The sequence below is a fragment of the Lampetra planeri genome, chromosome 23 (genome assembly GCF_965212315.1).
Source record: "Lampetra planeri chromosome 23, kcLamPlan1.2.h2, whole genome shotgun sequence".
Lineage (NCBI taxonomy): Eukaryota > Metazoa > Chordata > Hyperoartia > Petromyzontiformes > Petromyzontidae > Lampetra > Lampetra planeri.
Window position 1 is genome coordinate 8,286,226 of NC_136129.1, and position 16,426 is coordinate 8,302,651.

The 16,426-nt window shown below is 55.5% G+C and overlaps 1 protein-coding gene across 1 annotated transcript in view; it reads left to right on the forward strand.

Moving 5' to 3' along the window:
- Positions 1-16,426, forward strand: part of LOC144726408 (uncharacterized) — a 65,456-nt gene that overhangs the window by 37,381 nt on the left and 11,649 nt on the right. The window contains exons 4-8 of the mRNA XM_078605094.1: positions 12,562-12,733; positions 13,483-13,629; positions 14,381-14,574; positions 15,211-15,401; positions 16,009-16,284. Of these exons, the coding sequence (XP_078461220.1) occupies positions 12,562-12,733; positions 13,483-13,629; positions 14,381-14,574; positions 15,211-15,401; positions 16,009-16,284 (980 nt within the window). The remainder of the gene's footprint in view (positions 1-12,561; positions 12,734-13,482; positions 13,630-14,380; positions 14,575-15,210; positions 15,402-16,008; positions 16,285-16,426) is intronic.

A 16,426-nucleotide genomic window follows, 5' to 3' on the forward strand; every position in this document is an offset into this window, starting at 1 on the left:
TGACGGTTGGTAACGTTGACAAAAAGACCCCGCGAACGGTAATAGGCCTAAGGATTCGCCAAACTTCCACTGCCAATTCGATGAAATGTCGCGATCCAGGGTTGAGATTTGCTTTTTTTCAAAGTGTCACTGAATATATCTGCCACTAGTGGCTGCAGGGGCCACGTAAACCAATTGCATCCAGCAACGAGCCTTTCTCACGCAATTTAAATTCGTGTGTCGTGAGCTTTACGGATCGATGATTAATCCGCGCGTCGCCAAGGTGTGAACACTTTTGTCGGATCGTTGGACGCGCGGTGACGGAGTGGCGCCTGCGATTTCGAGATTCGTTATCCCGGTGGTGAAAACGTGGGCAGCCATGGCAAAATATGAACACGGCGGCCAAAATGTCTACCCACCCCCCTCCCATCCCTCTCACCGGCTGTTACAGCAGGCTTTCGTTACCACAGGGGTGCCCGGGGGGGGGGTTGTGATCGCGAGGAAATTGTAAACACGGATTCGGTGACACTGGGAGGGACCGGTGGGGGGGGGGAGTACGCGCAGGCGAGCGAGGGCACGCGCGCGCACAGCCGACATGCGGTGGTCGAGATTTATCGCTGCGCCGTGATGGAGGCCACTGCGAGTCGAGGAGTCGAGCTTGGGAATTTGGCTTTTTTTGTTTTGTTTGGTTTCTTCCGTCGATCGGGGGGGGGGGCAAACCGTGAAACGTAAAAATGTGAAGTATGGCGTTTGGTCGGCCGGAGTCCAGTGCCTGTGTGCGCGCGCGCTCCCCTAACGTTGCCCCTCGGCCGTGTTTGCGAAAGTCGAGGCAGAATGCGGAATGCGCGGGACGGGAGCTCGGGTTGGGCAGTAAAATCTTCACGCACGCGATATTTACAAAACCCGTGGCGGCGGCGCTCCGAGCCCGCCGACCTCCCATGACCCCCCGCCACCCGCCACGAAACAGGCGCTCGTCGGCCAGTGGCGTGAACTCTGAAACAAAATGGTCGTGTGTTTTTCCGATCTTGGACTCCTGCAAAAAAAGGCTCTCGCCTCCATCTGCGAAGCATGCTCTTTCCACATCGTTTTTCTCTCTCTCGCTCGCTCGCTCGCTGGTTCCTCAGTTTGTTGATGTTGGATTCGTTCTCCAAGCACAGGTTTTGTTTTTTTTCCCCCTCCGGGACTGTCGAGTGACAGAAAGACTAAAACAATTTCGTGCAACTTAACAAAGAAAATCTCTGCCCCCCAAACCCCCCCCCCACCCCCCGGCCAGCGGGCTTTGCCACCTAAGAGCGCTCGCCGGAGTGGCGCGCCCCGTCGCCACGAAACACGCCCGTCGGATGTGCGCACCGTGAGCCCGCGCGCACAATGCGAGCCGCTTCCCCCCCCCCTCCTTGGCAGCCGATTATTTGGCAAAACAATTGCAGCTCCGCCGTGTCCACCGACCTCTCCCCGTGCAGCCACGCACGGCGGCGGCGGGGAGGGGGTGATGGAGGGTGGGTGGGGAGGCCTGAGAAGCCAGGCCGCTTTTCTCTCACCGGCCCCACCGGCCGGGACGTTTCCGGGAACCGCTGCGCCCATGGCGCCCGGGGTTGAGGAGGTGCTGCCCCGGGGAGCGTTGGGCACCGCCTCTGCTTTTCCTACCCAACGACGGGAAATTTTCACCGCGCTCCTTCACGCCGCACCAGCATGTAGTACGTTCCGTATTTCCCGCACCTCCGATTTAGCACGGTACGCCATCCTTACAGCGCAAGAAGGCCATCGTGAGGGAGGGCACTGTGCTTCCCAGACAGGGTATAGTCTGCAAGTAGGGGCTGATGTTGCGATGCGATTTAATTCAACCTGAGTAATTTGTAATTGAGTACTTCTTCAAACTGGGAAAATTGGACCATGACAGCTTGTTTGGCGTAGAAAATCATCGCAGGATCTTGTTCATACAACCGGCAGCATTAACCAGAAACCTCTACAATGAACGGCAAAGGCCCTTCCGTTCCGCTACGTAATTTGCGGCTCGCTGGGTTAATGGCCGTTGTGAAAATTCCTAAAACTGTCAGTTTAATTGTGACGTTTAATTTTTTCATTCTCTCTTCAGGATTCTGTTTTGTTGCCAAGCACGTCATCGTTTTGCCTGCAGGGTGTTTTGGCCAGAAAGGGATCGATTGTGGAAAGGGAAATTCCATTTGCACTGCTGTGAGATGCTCTTGTTGTTGACTGCCGAAGTGCACATGCAGTCAATCCACGGCTGGGTGAGGGCCTTGACACGTTGTGCGCATCGATGGGGGTTATTTGACCATACTTCACCACATTTGTCAGTGCAGGGTGTTGAAGTTCAGAGAGGGGGGAGTAGGACCGGTTTAGATATCACTTGCCGCTGTGATGACATCGCTCTTCGGTGTGCAATGGTAAAACGGTGAGCAGTACAACAATTGATTTGGGTGCAACTGCCCTCTGCTGAGAGTGTGGCCCTGCAGCAGTTTACACCGCCTGGTCTACGCGCAGGCGTTTTGGGCTGTGTAGAACAGACGTTGTAGGCACCCATCCTAACGGAGCTGTATATCTCAGCAGGGCCTTACCTGGTAAAATATTTATTTTTTTAGTTTTTAGGAATCGCCGTGGTGCGGTGTCGTGATAAAGCCGCCCTGTGCGTGCTCGGTAACGGACGTCGAAGTTTCGGTGAGCAAAAAAAAAACAACCGTGAAAAGTCAAAAATAAACGCTCGCACGGCCAAATCCGCTGACCAGAGTTAAAGCAGCGGCCGGGGCCATGAGCCGATAACGGTGATTTAATCAGCGGCAGCCAATTGCACAAAAAACGCATTTCAAGTGAAAACTTTTTTTTCCTTTAACTCGCTCGACTTTGAATGACAAGCTGCAGGGAAAGTTTTGCTTGAGGTGTTTATCTGAAAGGGCTTTTTTTTTACACAAACCAGTAGGCAGCAGTGCTCGTAATTTGAATCAAGAGTCATAAGCCGAGTGGACGCAAACCCGTGGAGTTTTTGGTCGAGTCTCAGTGTGTGGGCTTTGTGTAATTATTCTCTTGGTCTAATCCACCAAATCGGCCAAACACTTTGCCCACTGTCAGTTGTTGGGTGTTGATGTCAGCGCTGTACAATTCAATATTATCAGGTCAGCCACTGACTGGCTGGATTACTCTATGGTCGAGTGAGTCGCTTGCAGTCAGGTTGGCTGGGTGGCCTCATCATCCTTCTGGCGGTCGATAAAATGAGCAAAACACTTTGTTGCAAAGTCAACGGTGGTTTGTCCTACGGACGGATAGTCTTTCCCTCCGCCAAAGGACCCCGCCACGCCGGCTCACGCCTGTGAACGCGAGATTAGCACCGGTGCCTCGATGCCCCCTTCTTGAGCAGGAAAGCACCTCCACTATTGACCATGTTTGGTCTTCCTTCGGCGCACCGCCCCCTCTAATAACGTCACCAAATGATCTCGGCCTGCGCTTTCGCCCCAAGACTCAATGGCGTCGCTTCGGCACCGTCGGTAATGAACGCTCCGGCGCTCCGGTAGGCGGCGGCCGCATCCTTCATCACCGTTGCAACGAACGTTCGAAACGCCGTCGACGCGTGTCTCCTTCGCTAATATCGCCGGTACGCAGAGAGGGGCAGGCAAAGTCCTCTCCTCCGGAATAGGCCTTGCTTTACCCGTGGTCTAACGTGCGGGAGTGGGAGGGGGGTGCACACTTCCAACTCTACGCCGCTCCATTCGTTGAGTTTCCATTTTGGTGTTGTGCGTGAATGATTTGCGTGCTTCATAGGCCCTCTTTGCCACTCCACTGCTGGATGAGAAGGCCTCCCCCATGCCGTGTCGGTCGTAGGGCTTGTTTGACCGCACGTCATCAAGCCGGTCGGTGTGCTTCCCAGTGCTCAGCCTGCAGCCTGTTGCACGTCAAACGCACAAAGGTGCTTCTAGGTAACTAATATAAATCATTAAACCTAAGTAAATGTACAAAACCGAAGCGTAGACAAAGTCGCTTGGAGAGATGCATGCATGGAATTGCTTAGAACGAGGAGCACGCAGATTAGAGAACAACACATTGCACCTCCGACGAGCACGGTTCGGCTACGTACGGTGCGAAAGAAGTGTAACGTACATACGCACATCGACAGCAAACAAAAGTAGTAGCTGGGCCCGTAGGGGACACGTTGCTCGACGGGGGTAACGGGCGAGACCGATGACCGAACGGCAGCTAAAGGAGAGAACGCGTCCGAGTGAACGGCCACCGCCGAGAATGGCGCGCCCACGAGATGGGTTCTCAAAACTGTCGACTGAAAACGTATTTTTTTTTATTTTACCGGGTGACGCCCCGCAGAGCTACGTAGCTCTTTTTCAGAAGCGACCCGGCCACAAATGATAGCTCGGTGTAAGATGGCTTATCGCGTGGAAATTTTGAAGCAGCGTAATACCTAAATGCGGAGAGGAAAAACCAGAGGACCTGGAGAGAAATCCACGTGACCACCATGGGAAGAACATGCACACTCCAAATATACAGCAGCAGGCGTCAGGGTCGGGATCGAACCCATGAGTCTCCTGCATACCAGGCGAGGTAGTCAACATCTCGCCACCGCAGCGCCCCCCGCGGTGCTGGGAGGCTTTCATCCAGCAGTGGATAAACCATGGCTGCTGCTGCTGACGACGATGATGATGATGCTGAAACGTCCAACCCGCCAGCGTTGCGCCTCCTTGGCGCGCGGCAAACAACCACTCTCCACCGCCCGCCGCCCCACCGCGTGTGTTTTGGTTCATTTTTTGTTGTTCTCTCTTCCTGCTGCCCGACAATGGAGGTGGAGGGTGACTGCGAGTGAACTCTGCTACCGCCGTAAACACAGATGGTGGGGCGGCGGGGGTGGCGGCAGGGGCGGGCGCCTTTTTTTGATAATTTACAGCGAATGATTTGTAAATAAACACAGAGGCCAGAGCGCGCGATCGCGGGACGTGGAGATGTGGGGGTGGCGTGGGGGGGCAGTGGTGGTGGCGGCGGTTGTGACGCACCGTTTCTCCGTCGAGCAGTCCGGGTTTGGTACGCGTTGAACTGTCCCACCCAGAGCTTTCATTTGAACATTGGCTCCCAATGATTACATTGTATTCTTATTGTTATTATTACACTTTAACACGTAGGTTTTCCGCGACCAATGTTATCCATAATAGAGACTTTTTGGGTTCGATCGCGTAAATAAAAATGTTGTTAAACCCACCACCACCCAACACAGCCAATTAGTAAGGTTTGTCACTTAAACAAGTTGGTTTACTCTCCAACACACAACCGGTGTGCTGGAGTAGTAGCTAATACTGGTAGGAACCTCCTGGTTACACCAGCCCACAGGGGATTATTGTGTCCGTCCGTCCGTCGTGCATCCAAAAATGGGAGGGGTGGGGCTGGGTGGAAAGGGGAGGGTGGGGAGGGGCTGGGTGGAGAGGGGCTGGGTGGGAGGGGTGGGGCTGGGTGGGGAGGGGCTGGTCACCATGTGGTGCCCTTATAAAACTCAACGTTTAACCTACTCACGCCGGCTTGTGCCCGCCCTCACAGTCGGCCATATTTGCGGAATACACCACGCCGCCGTTGACACTGGCCATTGACCGAGCAACCCAACGTTCCTACCAGCTCCCTCCGCAGGAATGTGTTTGGCACGTGTTGTTTACGTGACAAACCTTACTAATTGGCTGTGTCAGGTGGTGGCGGGTTTAACGACACATTTATGTTTACGCGATCTAACCCGTAAAAACCTCTTGGATATTATTACACTTGTTTACCCAGGAAAAATCCTCGCTGAATCTCAAGGCCCTGCCAAAATTGTCAAAGTTAGCGGTGCGATGTTGCTGCTGCTGCTACGTGCGATTCCAATCGGGTAGATTCTCCGGTTTTGCGTACTTAGTGTGCTTGGGGGAAAAATAAATATTTATATAATAGCAAAATATTTACTTATATAATATAAAATATATATTTTTTTCTACGCTGAAGGTTGGTTTAATTATTAGCTTCTCACTCATGACTCGGGAACGCACGTGACCTTTAAATAATAAAAAACACAAGGCGCCAATGTATGTCTTCACCACCCATTCTGGACAGGTAAAATTCAAAATATTGTTTTATAGCCGAGCCTTTGTTTGTTTTGCATTATCTTGGTATTTTTTTTTGTTTTATCCGGGCCACCCCCACCACCTTCTTCTTGCTCTGGATAATTTGCCATCATCGCCTTCATGACTGGCAATGCCAACACCACAATTATTATCTGCCATCGTAATCATCCCATCACCGCCGCCGCCGTCACCGTCATCTGTTGCAAAGGCTCTGGATCTTGAAAGCCTACGGCACGCCTCAATGATGGGGGCCCCTGTTTTATAACAACTAAATAACGTAGTCGGGTTTCGTGGAAACAAAACAGAATTCCAGTTTGCTTCCTTCATGTGGGTTGCGCCGTTCCTGAACCATGCGGTCCGCTGTACAGTACAACTAAATATAAAATCACTGGCTCCGCAAAAATAGTGGGCGCCCGCGTACGCCAGATGTTTAACAGAGACGCACACGCCCCCACGTTTCCTTAAACAACCTCGGGTTTTTTTCTTTTGCACAGGAAGAGCGATCTGAGCGCTCGCCAAGCCCTGCAGATGCCGTCTCTCTCTCCTTTCTCTCCTCGCTCTCCCCTCGCTCTCCCCTCGCTCTCCCCTCGCTCTCCCCTCGCTCTCTCCTTTCTCTCCCCTCGCTCTCTCCTTGCTCTCCTCGCTCTCCCCTCGCTCTCACCCTCGCTCTCCCCTCGCTCTCTCCCCGCTCTCTCCTGGCTCTCTTTTTTTACGATCAGTGGAAACAAGAAGATGATCGGTGTAGTCGGCACTTTGCTTTGTTCATCATTTCGTATTTTTTTTTAATGCTTTGCTTTATATAACCCCCCCCCTCTCTACCCCCTCTCGCTCTCTCCTCCCTCTCCCCGCTCTCTCTCCTCGCTTTCTCCTCGTGCTCTGCTTACACGCTCCTTGCACAGGCTACTCTCTCTCATCCTCTGCACGCCGGCGTGAAGTCACCCACCTCCGTCGCCATACTAATCTTCCTCGTCTTTGGTAATTTCATCATCATTGCTGTCATCCTCTTCATCATTGTCATCATCATCATCATCGCCGTCGTGGTCTCGGCATGGCCGCCGTCATCTCCGTCACAGTTTTATCGTTCCACGTTGAAATGTTGCGCACAGTGGCAGCCGCGTGACTGAGTGAGTGAGCAAGTGATGAGTGACCGCCCATTTGCATGTGGAGAAAGCAGATTGGTAACTAATACTGCAACAGCAGTTTCCCTAATTCTCAAGATGTAAACATTTGATTTAAACTGGAAGCAGTACCCGATGTGATAGAGAAACTCTCTTGGCAACAATGGTGGAAGATTACAGAGGGAATAACGTGGCTAGACTAATCAAACAACGGAATGCTATTGAGAACGAAGAAATGACACCGGTGGTTATTAATTATTCCAAAGACCGGATGCATCACCCTTGCAGATTCACAGTTACAAAGGGCGGCCGAGTTGCTGCTCGTCTGCAGAACCTTGGCGTATGAGCGGTGAATGGAATGAAACCTCTTGAGGTCGGTATCTTGGAAGTGATCAGCAATTAGAGGTCTCGGTGACAAATCCCGGCTAAATTATATTTTTTGGAATAATTCCCAACACTTTGGTCAGGCCACTGCCGGTACGAAGAAGGCCCTCGCTGCCCCGGTGCCGTGTCGCCCGCCAACCGGCACTCGCGGTGTTCGGTGCGGGTTGGCGACGGAAGCGGTAGCCGGGAGGGTGCTCGCCGAACCAGGCCATAGGTCACCCGACACTGGCGTTAGCCGTGGCCGGGAATCGAACCCTCGTCACGAGAATCGTAGCACGCCGAGCAAAGCACTGCGCCCGGGGATGAATCTGTACTAAAAGATCACATTTAATCATCGCCGTGTATTTGCTGCTTCGGTGCCCGGTGCGCGTTTGCGTTGTGCCGTTGTTGTGCCGCGTGCTGCACACCGCACTGAGCCGAACGACGGCATAGTACGGTCCCGAAACAACAACAACAACAACAACGCGTCGGAGTGCTACAAAATCGCATTTCACGCTGTGCACATTCTAAGCAGCGGCCCGCCCAGCTCTGCGGCTGTGCCAGACGACAGAAGCGGTGGCCTGAAATTGCGGCCGGAGGTGAAATGGGGTGAGCCTGCAGTGTGTGGCACGGTGTGCGGGGGAGCGCCCTGGCTTTTGGCGTAATTGAGCCATGGGCGCCGAAATGGACGTTGAAGCCCGAGGAGTGAAGTGGACCCGCTGCGTGACCGCGACCATCGGCACCCCCCACGTCTTAATTGTGAAATTGCGCTCGTAAAGAAGATGATAATGGTGATGGTCGTGAATGTGTCTACGAGTTATGCGTCACGTTTCAGGGCCGTCTAATTGTTTTTTTTCTTTCGGAATGCCGATTAGCCACCCGCAAAAACAACATCCAGCTTTCGTGATATGCATCGGTGGTAATTTGTGGTCGTCGGCATCATCAGCCGTGATTGATCCGCTGCTGGATGAAGGCCTCTGTTATGTTTCCGATTTAACATGGTTGGCTACGTACGGTGCCAAAGAAGTTCTACATGCATACATACATACATAAATGCATCATACATGTTCAGTAGGGCTTGATGACCACGGTGGCAAGAGGCCCTTTGGTAGTCCTATATAGAGGTGTCGGTTCGATTTTTTGTAGTCGATTCTTACGCCCATGGTTCGTGCATCGGATCGTACTCCACATCGCAATCAATTACCGTATTTCTCCGGACTGTACGACGCAGCCCAAACATGTGCCCGGTATTGATAAAATCGTACAAATATGGTTACACACAGACACACACACCCCTACCCGATTTATTATTATCAGACGCATTCCCACCTTTTGCTTTAAAGTACTGGGGCGGCTAAAAGGGGTTTCTTATAATCTGGACAATACGGTAATTATTTTACGATTTATGCAAAGGGTACGCACGCTTGAGGCTGACGCTTCAGCGCTGTGACGTTACGGTACGGGATATTGTCTCTAAGCTGCTGGTCCAGGAGGTAAGGAGTCAAGGGGAGAGTGAGGGTGAGAGGGAAGGAGGCAGTGGGACGAGGCTTTCGGATGAGCTTCTGCGGCTGTCTGGAACACTCTCCCTTCCAATTTTAGGAAGCCTCTGGTGCTTTGCACTTTTATATCTAAATTAAAAAACTAATTTCTTTTGAACTGCTTTTTTGTGTTTAGTTTGTCCCTCCGCCCCCCGCACCTCCGTTTAGCTTGTCGGGCTACGTACGGTGCGAACGAAGTTCAACGTACATACACACATGAGAAGTTCAACATACGTACGTCCTTGGATGCGACTTAAGAAGTCGGCACAGAATAGAAACACGCGGCACTCGTGGCTGAGAAGACGAGAAGAGGAGGCACAGACGAGACAAAAGGGAGACGTTGAAACTCATCGTTTCTTGGGTCGAATCGCGAACTCAGGTTGTGACAGTCCGTCGGATGCGCTGCACCACGTCCGGGCGAGAGTGGGGGAGGGGTGAAATCGTCGCACGCAGCCGAGCGTTCGACCCGTGACCCCGTGACCTCCCCAGTCGCACTGGGGTTACTCGGGTGTCATCGTCTTTGCCTGTCGAGGGTTTCAGTGGTGGGCCCAGAGCCCTCGGGTCGTGACCATGTGGGCTCCCACGAATCAATAAAAAGAAACAGGGGTTTGTCATGGGAAGAAGACCGTCTTGCAGGGCCGGAAGAGCGGGGGGGGGAAAACGTACAGATTCCCCAGTGTGTTCGGCCACCTCGACGGGAGTACGATCCCGGGAAAAAAACCAGGACAAGGTGGCGACGCTCGCAGGGAGAGAGTCGAGTTTGGGTGCCGGCGGCGGTGACCACTGGGAGGTGGCCGAGCGAGGCTGTGGCGAGTTCATTGCCGCCGCGTTGTGAGAAAACGCCGCGGGGCTGGGAGCCGGCACGTGAAGTGGCTCGGCTCGTTTGGTCAGTCGGAAGCCACAAAAGGCAAGGGGGGGAACACGATGTCCAGGGAGAGGAATGAGATCGCATCGGGCACCGCTCGGTCATATACAGTACTGTGTACACATGCGTGCTTTCCGTGTTCCGTGCGTGTCTGCGTGTGTTGAGCGCGCGTGTGGGGAGCGGCGGTGTAGCGGTTAGCGCGCTGCGCTACGAACCCGGTGACCCGGGTTCGATTCCCGCTCGCGGCCAACACCCAGTGACGATTATCTAAACCGGTCCTGGGCCTCCCCTAGGTCGACTCGGCCTCAAATGAGTATCTGGTGTGGTGTGTAAACATCGCCACTGGGGAGACAAAGGCAGCCAGGTGTGGTGCTGGCCACCCACCTCCTCGTGTGCCGTGCCGGCCTTCATAGTTGCTGCTACTCGCCGGCAGCACTTGCCCCAACGGTCCGTTTAAAGGCTATAGAGGGGCACTGGTTAGCACGAACCCAGCTCACGACGAATATATATTCAGTGACGAATATCTGAACCAGTCCGAGGCCTCCCTGAGGCCTCAAATGACTACATAGTGCAGTATGTACACAGCAGCACTGGGGAGACAAAGGCGTCCGGGCGTGATGTTGGCTATCCACCCCCGCGTTGTACCGTATAGGCCTTCATAGGTTCTTGATGGACATTTTACACCACATCTCAAATGTGACGTACCAATGTAACACACGAATGTGGCTAAATGTGTGTATGTGTGCGTTGAACTTCTTTCGCACAGTACGCAGCCAACCGTGCTAATCGGCGGTGCGGTGGCAGGACAAAAATATAAACACAAAAAGCAGTCCTAAAGAAATTAGTTTTCAATCTAGATTATTTAAAAGTGCATAACTCCAGTGGCTTCTTAACATCGGAAGGAAGAGCGTTCCAGACGGCCGATGATTTTCTGGTGATGTACGGCGATTGCCAGTGAGATGCATGTTGATACTGAATTGAATTGATGATGATGGTGGACTGCGATGAATATGAACAATGTATGCCGTAAACACAGAACAACCTGGAACAGGATGTGGGGTTTTCATGTTTTCTGAGAATGCCACATAAGCTGGATTTTCGCGGGCTCTGTGTTGTTTCACTGAAGCTAATCGCACCGTTGGCGAGCAGCCTTCCCGCAAATCGCGATCCGTTATTTGTTCGTGAAAGCGGCCGCGAGCGCGTCACGGCGGCGTTAATAATTCCGTTGATGAAGCGAGAGCGGCGATCGACCGACAGGTCGCGGCGACGAGCCGCCGGCCCGCCCCGGCCGAACGCCGAAGCGTGGCCGGGACGGTTGACGAGGGTGGAGGAACGGGCTCGCCTCGAAATGAGGACGCAGACTCGGGGATCGGTCGGGAACGTTATTCGGGGCGGCCGCGGCGCGACTGGGGGAGAAGGGCAGATGAACGGAGATTTTAATTTACGATTTACATGCGTCCGAAAGGATTTACCCGGCTCGCCCGATGGGCTGCGATGGTAATTATTGATGGCCGAGCGCACTGATGTTTGACCACTTTCATCGAGATGAATGTTATTCCCAGACAGCGTCAACGGAACGGCGAGTCGCGCTCCACCACCGTCGGTTTTATTACGATGGCCGTGATCGTTTTACGGTCACTTGTCACTCGACCGACGGATGAAGCCCCCGTCCCCACGCCGTGTCAAGCCATTGGGGTTGTTTGACCGTACTTCACCACGCTGGTCAGCGCAGGTTCGATGAAGGAGGGGGGGGGTGGGGAAGGGAGCGGTTCGGGCATCGCTCGCCTAGTCGCGGTCCGGTCCAGCTGTGCCACAGGGCAGTGGACCCAGTAAACGCGGGATCGGGTCGGTGTGTCCACGACCGTGGCGTAAAAAAACTAAACTACACGAGTCGGGTGAGACTAAAGATCTGCAGCGGGGATCTGGCAGAGGGAAGGAAGCGATGGTGGCGCCGAACGCGATGGATGAGCTTTTCTTTTTTTTTTGCTTAGAGCTTCAACCTCGCACGAGCCTCCCCGGCCACACCGACGAGGTGCGTCCTAAATGGGCGGGGGGGGGGCGGGGGGGGGGGCGGGGGGGGGGCGGGGGGGGGGGCGGGGGGGGGCGGGGGGGGGGGCGGGGGGGGGGGCCCACACGGTGATGGGTTGTCAGGGGCGGCAGGGGGGGGGGCACAATCGCTTCCGCAGGGACCCAGACCCCTGCCCCTCGCTCCACGGCTTTGCTTCGTTGGTCGTACGCGTCTGTGTTCGCGTCTGGGTCGGTGTCGGTGTTTGCGTTTTACGTTGCGCGTGAGTGTTTACGTTCTGCCGAGTCTGTTTACGCGTCCGTGTTTACGTTTGTGTTTTACACTGGTGTCACTGTTTACGCTTGTGTTATTTTTACGCCAATGTTTACGCTTTGTGTCTGTGTTTACGCTTGTGTTTTTGTTTACATTAATGCTTACATTTGTGTTATCGTTTACATGTTATTGTTTATGTTTTGGCATTTGCGTCCAGTCGTTTTTAGCGGTTGTGTTTATAGTCGCGCTCGCGTTCGCGCCGCCGCTTAAGCGTGCGCGGCTCTTTGTGCTTACTTTCTCGCGTTGTGTCCCCCCTCCCCGCGTGCGCCAGCGCCGCAAACTCGTGCCCGTCGAGCCCCCGCGGCGCCGGCTCCTCGGGCTACCGGCTGGTGCGCGGCTTCGCGCCCGACCTGCAGCTCGTGGCCGAGTACGCGGCGCGCGCCGTCTCGGAGCGCGAGCAGGAGCGCGGCGAGCGCGACGGCGCCCAGGCCGACAGCCCCAAGGTGCGCGCCCGGCACCCGCATCCAGCGCCACTGAGAGCCACCTTGCACGGCCACGTAGCAATACCCGGCACCAACACCCAGCGCCACCTAGAGCCCCCCTGCAGCACCACGTAGCACACACAGCACCACCGAGAGCCACCTTGCACGGCCACGTGGCACACACAGCACCAACACCCAGCGCCACCTAGAGTCACTTTGTGCCACCGTCTGTCTGCATCGTGCCGCCCTGCAGCAAACCTCCACGGCCACGTGTCGCATCCAGTGCCGCCCTGCACACCGATACACCACCTAGTGTCGCCATTCACAACTACAGCCAGTGCCGTCTGGAGTCAACAAGCACGTGCCACCCAGCGCCAACCACTGCCACGCTGCACAGCCATCAAAAACATTTCTCATCGGAGACCTAACCGGACAGCGAGCGACAAGTCACGTGACTCGAAAGAATCCGATCAGAAGTGGCAAAGACTGCCGCAACTCTCTCGCCTCCTCCTTGCTCACTCCGTCGTGTGTAGAAAGATTATAAAAAGAATAAATACATCTGCATTAAAACAATTTAAATAATAAATACATCTGGGGAGCTGTGCGCTAGCGCGTGAGCCTGTCGCTGTGTTTCCGTTAGTGTGCCGCATGTGCGCGCGTTTGCGTGTGGGCGTTCACGCGCTTGCGTGCGTGTGTCCGTGCGTGTGTCCGTGCGTGCCTTTTTGACGTGCGCTTTGACGCACGCTCGCCGGCTGTGTCCGCCGACGCAGGACGGCTCGAAGCCCCCGTACTCGTACGCGCAGCTCATCATCCAGGCCATCACGTCGGCGAGCGACAAGCAGCTCACGCTCAGCGGCATCTACGCGCACATCACCCACAACTACCCCTTCTACCGCATGTCCGACAAGGGCTGGCAGGTGAGGCCGCGACTGCAGCGGAGCGGACCGTTGATTGTTCATGCTCTCTGTCCGTCTGTCTCGTCTCTCGCCATCTGTCTGTCTCTCTCTTTGTCCATCTATCTGTCTATACGTCCGCTCTGTCCACGTGAACACCTGTCCATCTGTCTCTATCTCTCTCTCTCTGTCCGTCCGCACGTCGAACGTTTGTCTTTTGTTTGTTTGTCCCGTCTTTCCGTCCATCCGTTTTGTTCATATATCCATCAATCTGTTAGTCCGTTCCTCCATTTGTCTGTTTGTCCTTCTCTTCGTCCACCCATTGCCCCCAATTGCGTGTACTGGTACGTGTCTGTCCATCCGCTCGCAAGGAGTGCGTGGCTGCTGGATGCTCGCAAGCCCGAGAGAGAGAGAGAGAGCGCCGCAACGTAACGGTGCCTCAGCACACATGTGTGCATGTGCGTGGGTGTGTGTGGGGAGCGGCGGTGTAGCGGTTAGCGCAATGCGCTGCAAACCTGGAGACCCGAGTTCGATTCCCGCTCACGGTCAACACCAGTGACGATTATCTGAACCGGTCCTGGGCCTCACCTGGGTCGACTCGGCCTTAAATGAGTACCTGGTGCGGTGTGTAAACATCGCCACTGGGGAGACAAAGGCGGCCGGGCACGGTGCTGGCCACCCCACCCCCTGTGCCGTTACGGCCTTCATAGGTGCTCGCTAACAGCACTTGCCCCAAGGTTGAACGGGGGATCTTTGTTTTTGTTGTCGCGCGCAGAACTCGATCCGGCACAACCTGTCGCTCAACCGCTACTTCGTGAAGGTGCCGCGCTCGCAGGAGGAGCCAGGCAAGGGCTCGTTCTGGCGCATCGACCCCACGTGCCAGGCGAAGCTCACCGAGCAGGCCTTCAAGAAACGGCGGCAGCGCGGGGCCTCCTGCTTCCGCACGCCCTTTGGCCTCCTCTCCTCACGGTGACCGCCCCCCCCCCACAGCCCCCCCCCCCCCTGCAGCCCCCCCCCCCCACCCCTTCTCTCCCCCCCTACCTTCTCGTCCTCCGTCACCGTGCCTGTCCCTCCAACCATCTATCTTTGCCCCCTACCCACCCATCTTACCCCTCCCCGCATTGTTTTCCCGACCAGCCCCCAAACGCGCATGCGCTGTAATGGTCGTAGCTCTGCGCGAGCGCGCGCGCGCGTGCGTGCGAGCGCGCGCGCGCGCGTGCGTGCGTGCGCACGCGCTATCCGTTGATAGCTCTAGTAGCCGTCGCACGTGTGCTGTAATGTTTGCAGCTGTGTGCTTTGTGTGCGCTATGGGTTGATAACTTGAGCACCTCGCATGCACTGTAATGTTCGCGGGCTGCGTGTCCGCTTTCGGTTGATAACTCTCGCGCCGCAAGCCTGCTGTAATATTTGTAGCTGTGTGCCTGCTCTAGGTTCATAATTCTAGCAACTGCGTATGCGCCGTAATGTTTGTCGCTGTGCGCGCGCTACCGTTTGATAAATCTAGCGCCGCACACGTGTGCTCTAATGGTTGTAGCCGCGTGCGAGCACGCACGCCGTTCTTTTCTGACGCCGTGCGTGTGCCGTGCGCCCCCCGCCCGTTGGCAGGAGCGCGCCCGCGTCGCCCAGCCACTCGGGCCTGCTGTCCCAGCCGCCCAGCGGCCTGCAGACCCCCGAGAGCCTCTCCCGCGAGGGCTCCCCGGCCCCACTCGAGGGGCCGGAGCCCCCCCTCGCTCCGGGGAACCCCAAGCCGCTGCCGGCGCCACGGAACGACGTGCGCTACACGCAGAGCGCGCCAGGTCAGAGTCGGAATCTCGATCGATTATTATTTTTTTCGTCCTGGAGGAATCCGACGAGCCACGAAGCTCCATTTTTCGCGGGTGTCCAGTAGAGGGGGGCGGTGCACGCGGCGAGTGCCGCTTCTTGCACGGACGTCCTTGCGCTCTGGAACGCTCGCCCGATGTGCGTTTGCAATCGTCGCGTTGCGTTCCAATCCGAACGGGGAAAGATGACGGCGCGTGGCGCCTGGCGCGCGTGGTAACATCATCGGGGGGGGGGGGGGGGGTAAAGGCTTGCGCTTGTCAGGATTTGTTGGAATGTTTTGGGCAAGCCTCTGGTTTATTTGGTCAGGTTTGTGTAGGATAAGTCCCTAACAGCAGCACAACTTTATACCAAAGTTTTGTTAATATTGGATTAACTTTACGAGAGATATTGTGAAGGCATTCAAGCTGCATTGGAAAGCCTTCATAGTAATTTAAAATCCCCAGTCAGGCTTGATCTCGAGTGATGGCTGCGGTGACGTTACAACGCAAGTCACACCGCAAGTGATGTGACCCTGACTTCCCCCCCCCCCTCCTCCCCCTCCTCCCCCTCCTCCTCCTCCCTGTGCTCTCCGCTCGTCGCCAGGTTCTCCCGTGTCGAGCCACCCCGTGATTTTCACAGCCCAGCACCCGCTGCCGGGCACCTTCATTCGACCAATCGCGTACAGCATTGCGCAGCCGCTCTCCCACTCCCAGCATGCACTGGGGCTGCCCGCCCACCTGAACCAGGGCAGCGGCCACTCCCAGCACGCGGTGCTGTCGGGCTACTTCGCGGCCGGGCCTGACGGACCATCGCCGTACGGCGGCGGGTACTCCGTGCTGCGGCAAACGCTGGAGGAGAGGAAGGAGGAAGAGGAAGAGGGTGAGTCGAGCGATAGCTGGCGACCGTGTCCATCGAGCTGCATGGCCGTCCGGTTGCCGAAACGAACACGTCATTAGGTCGCACTCATTACACGCGAAAGCGCTCGCCACAAACGAAACCACAATACCTTGCCGATCTCGTC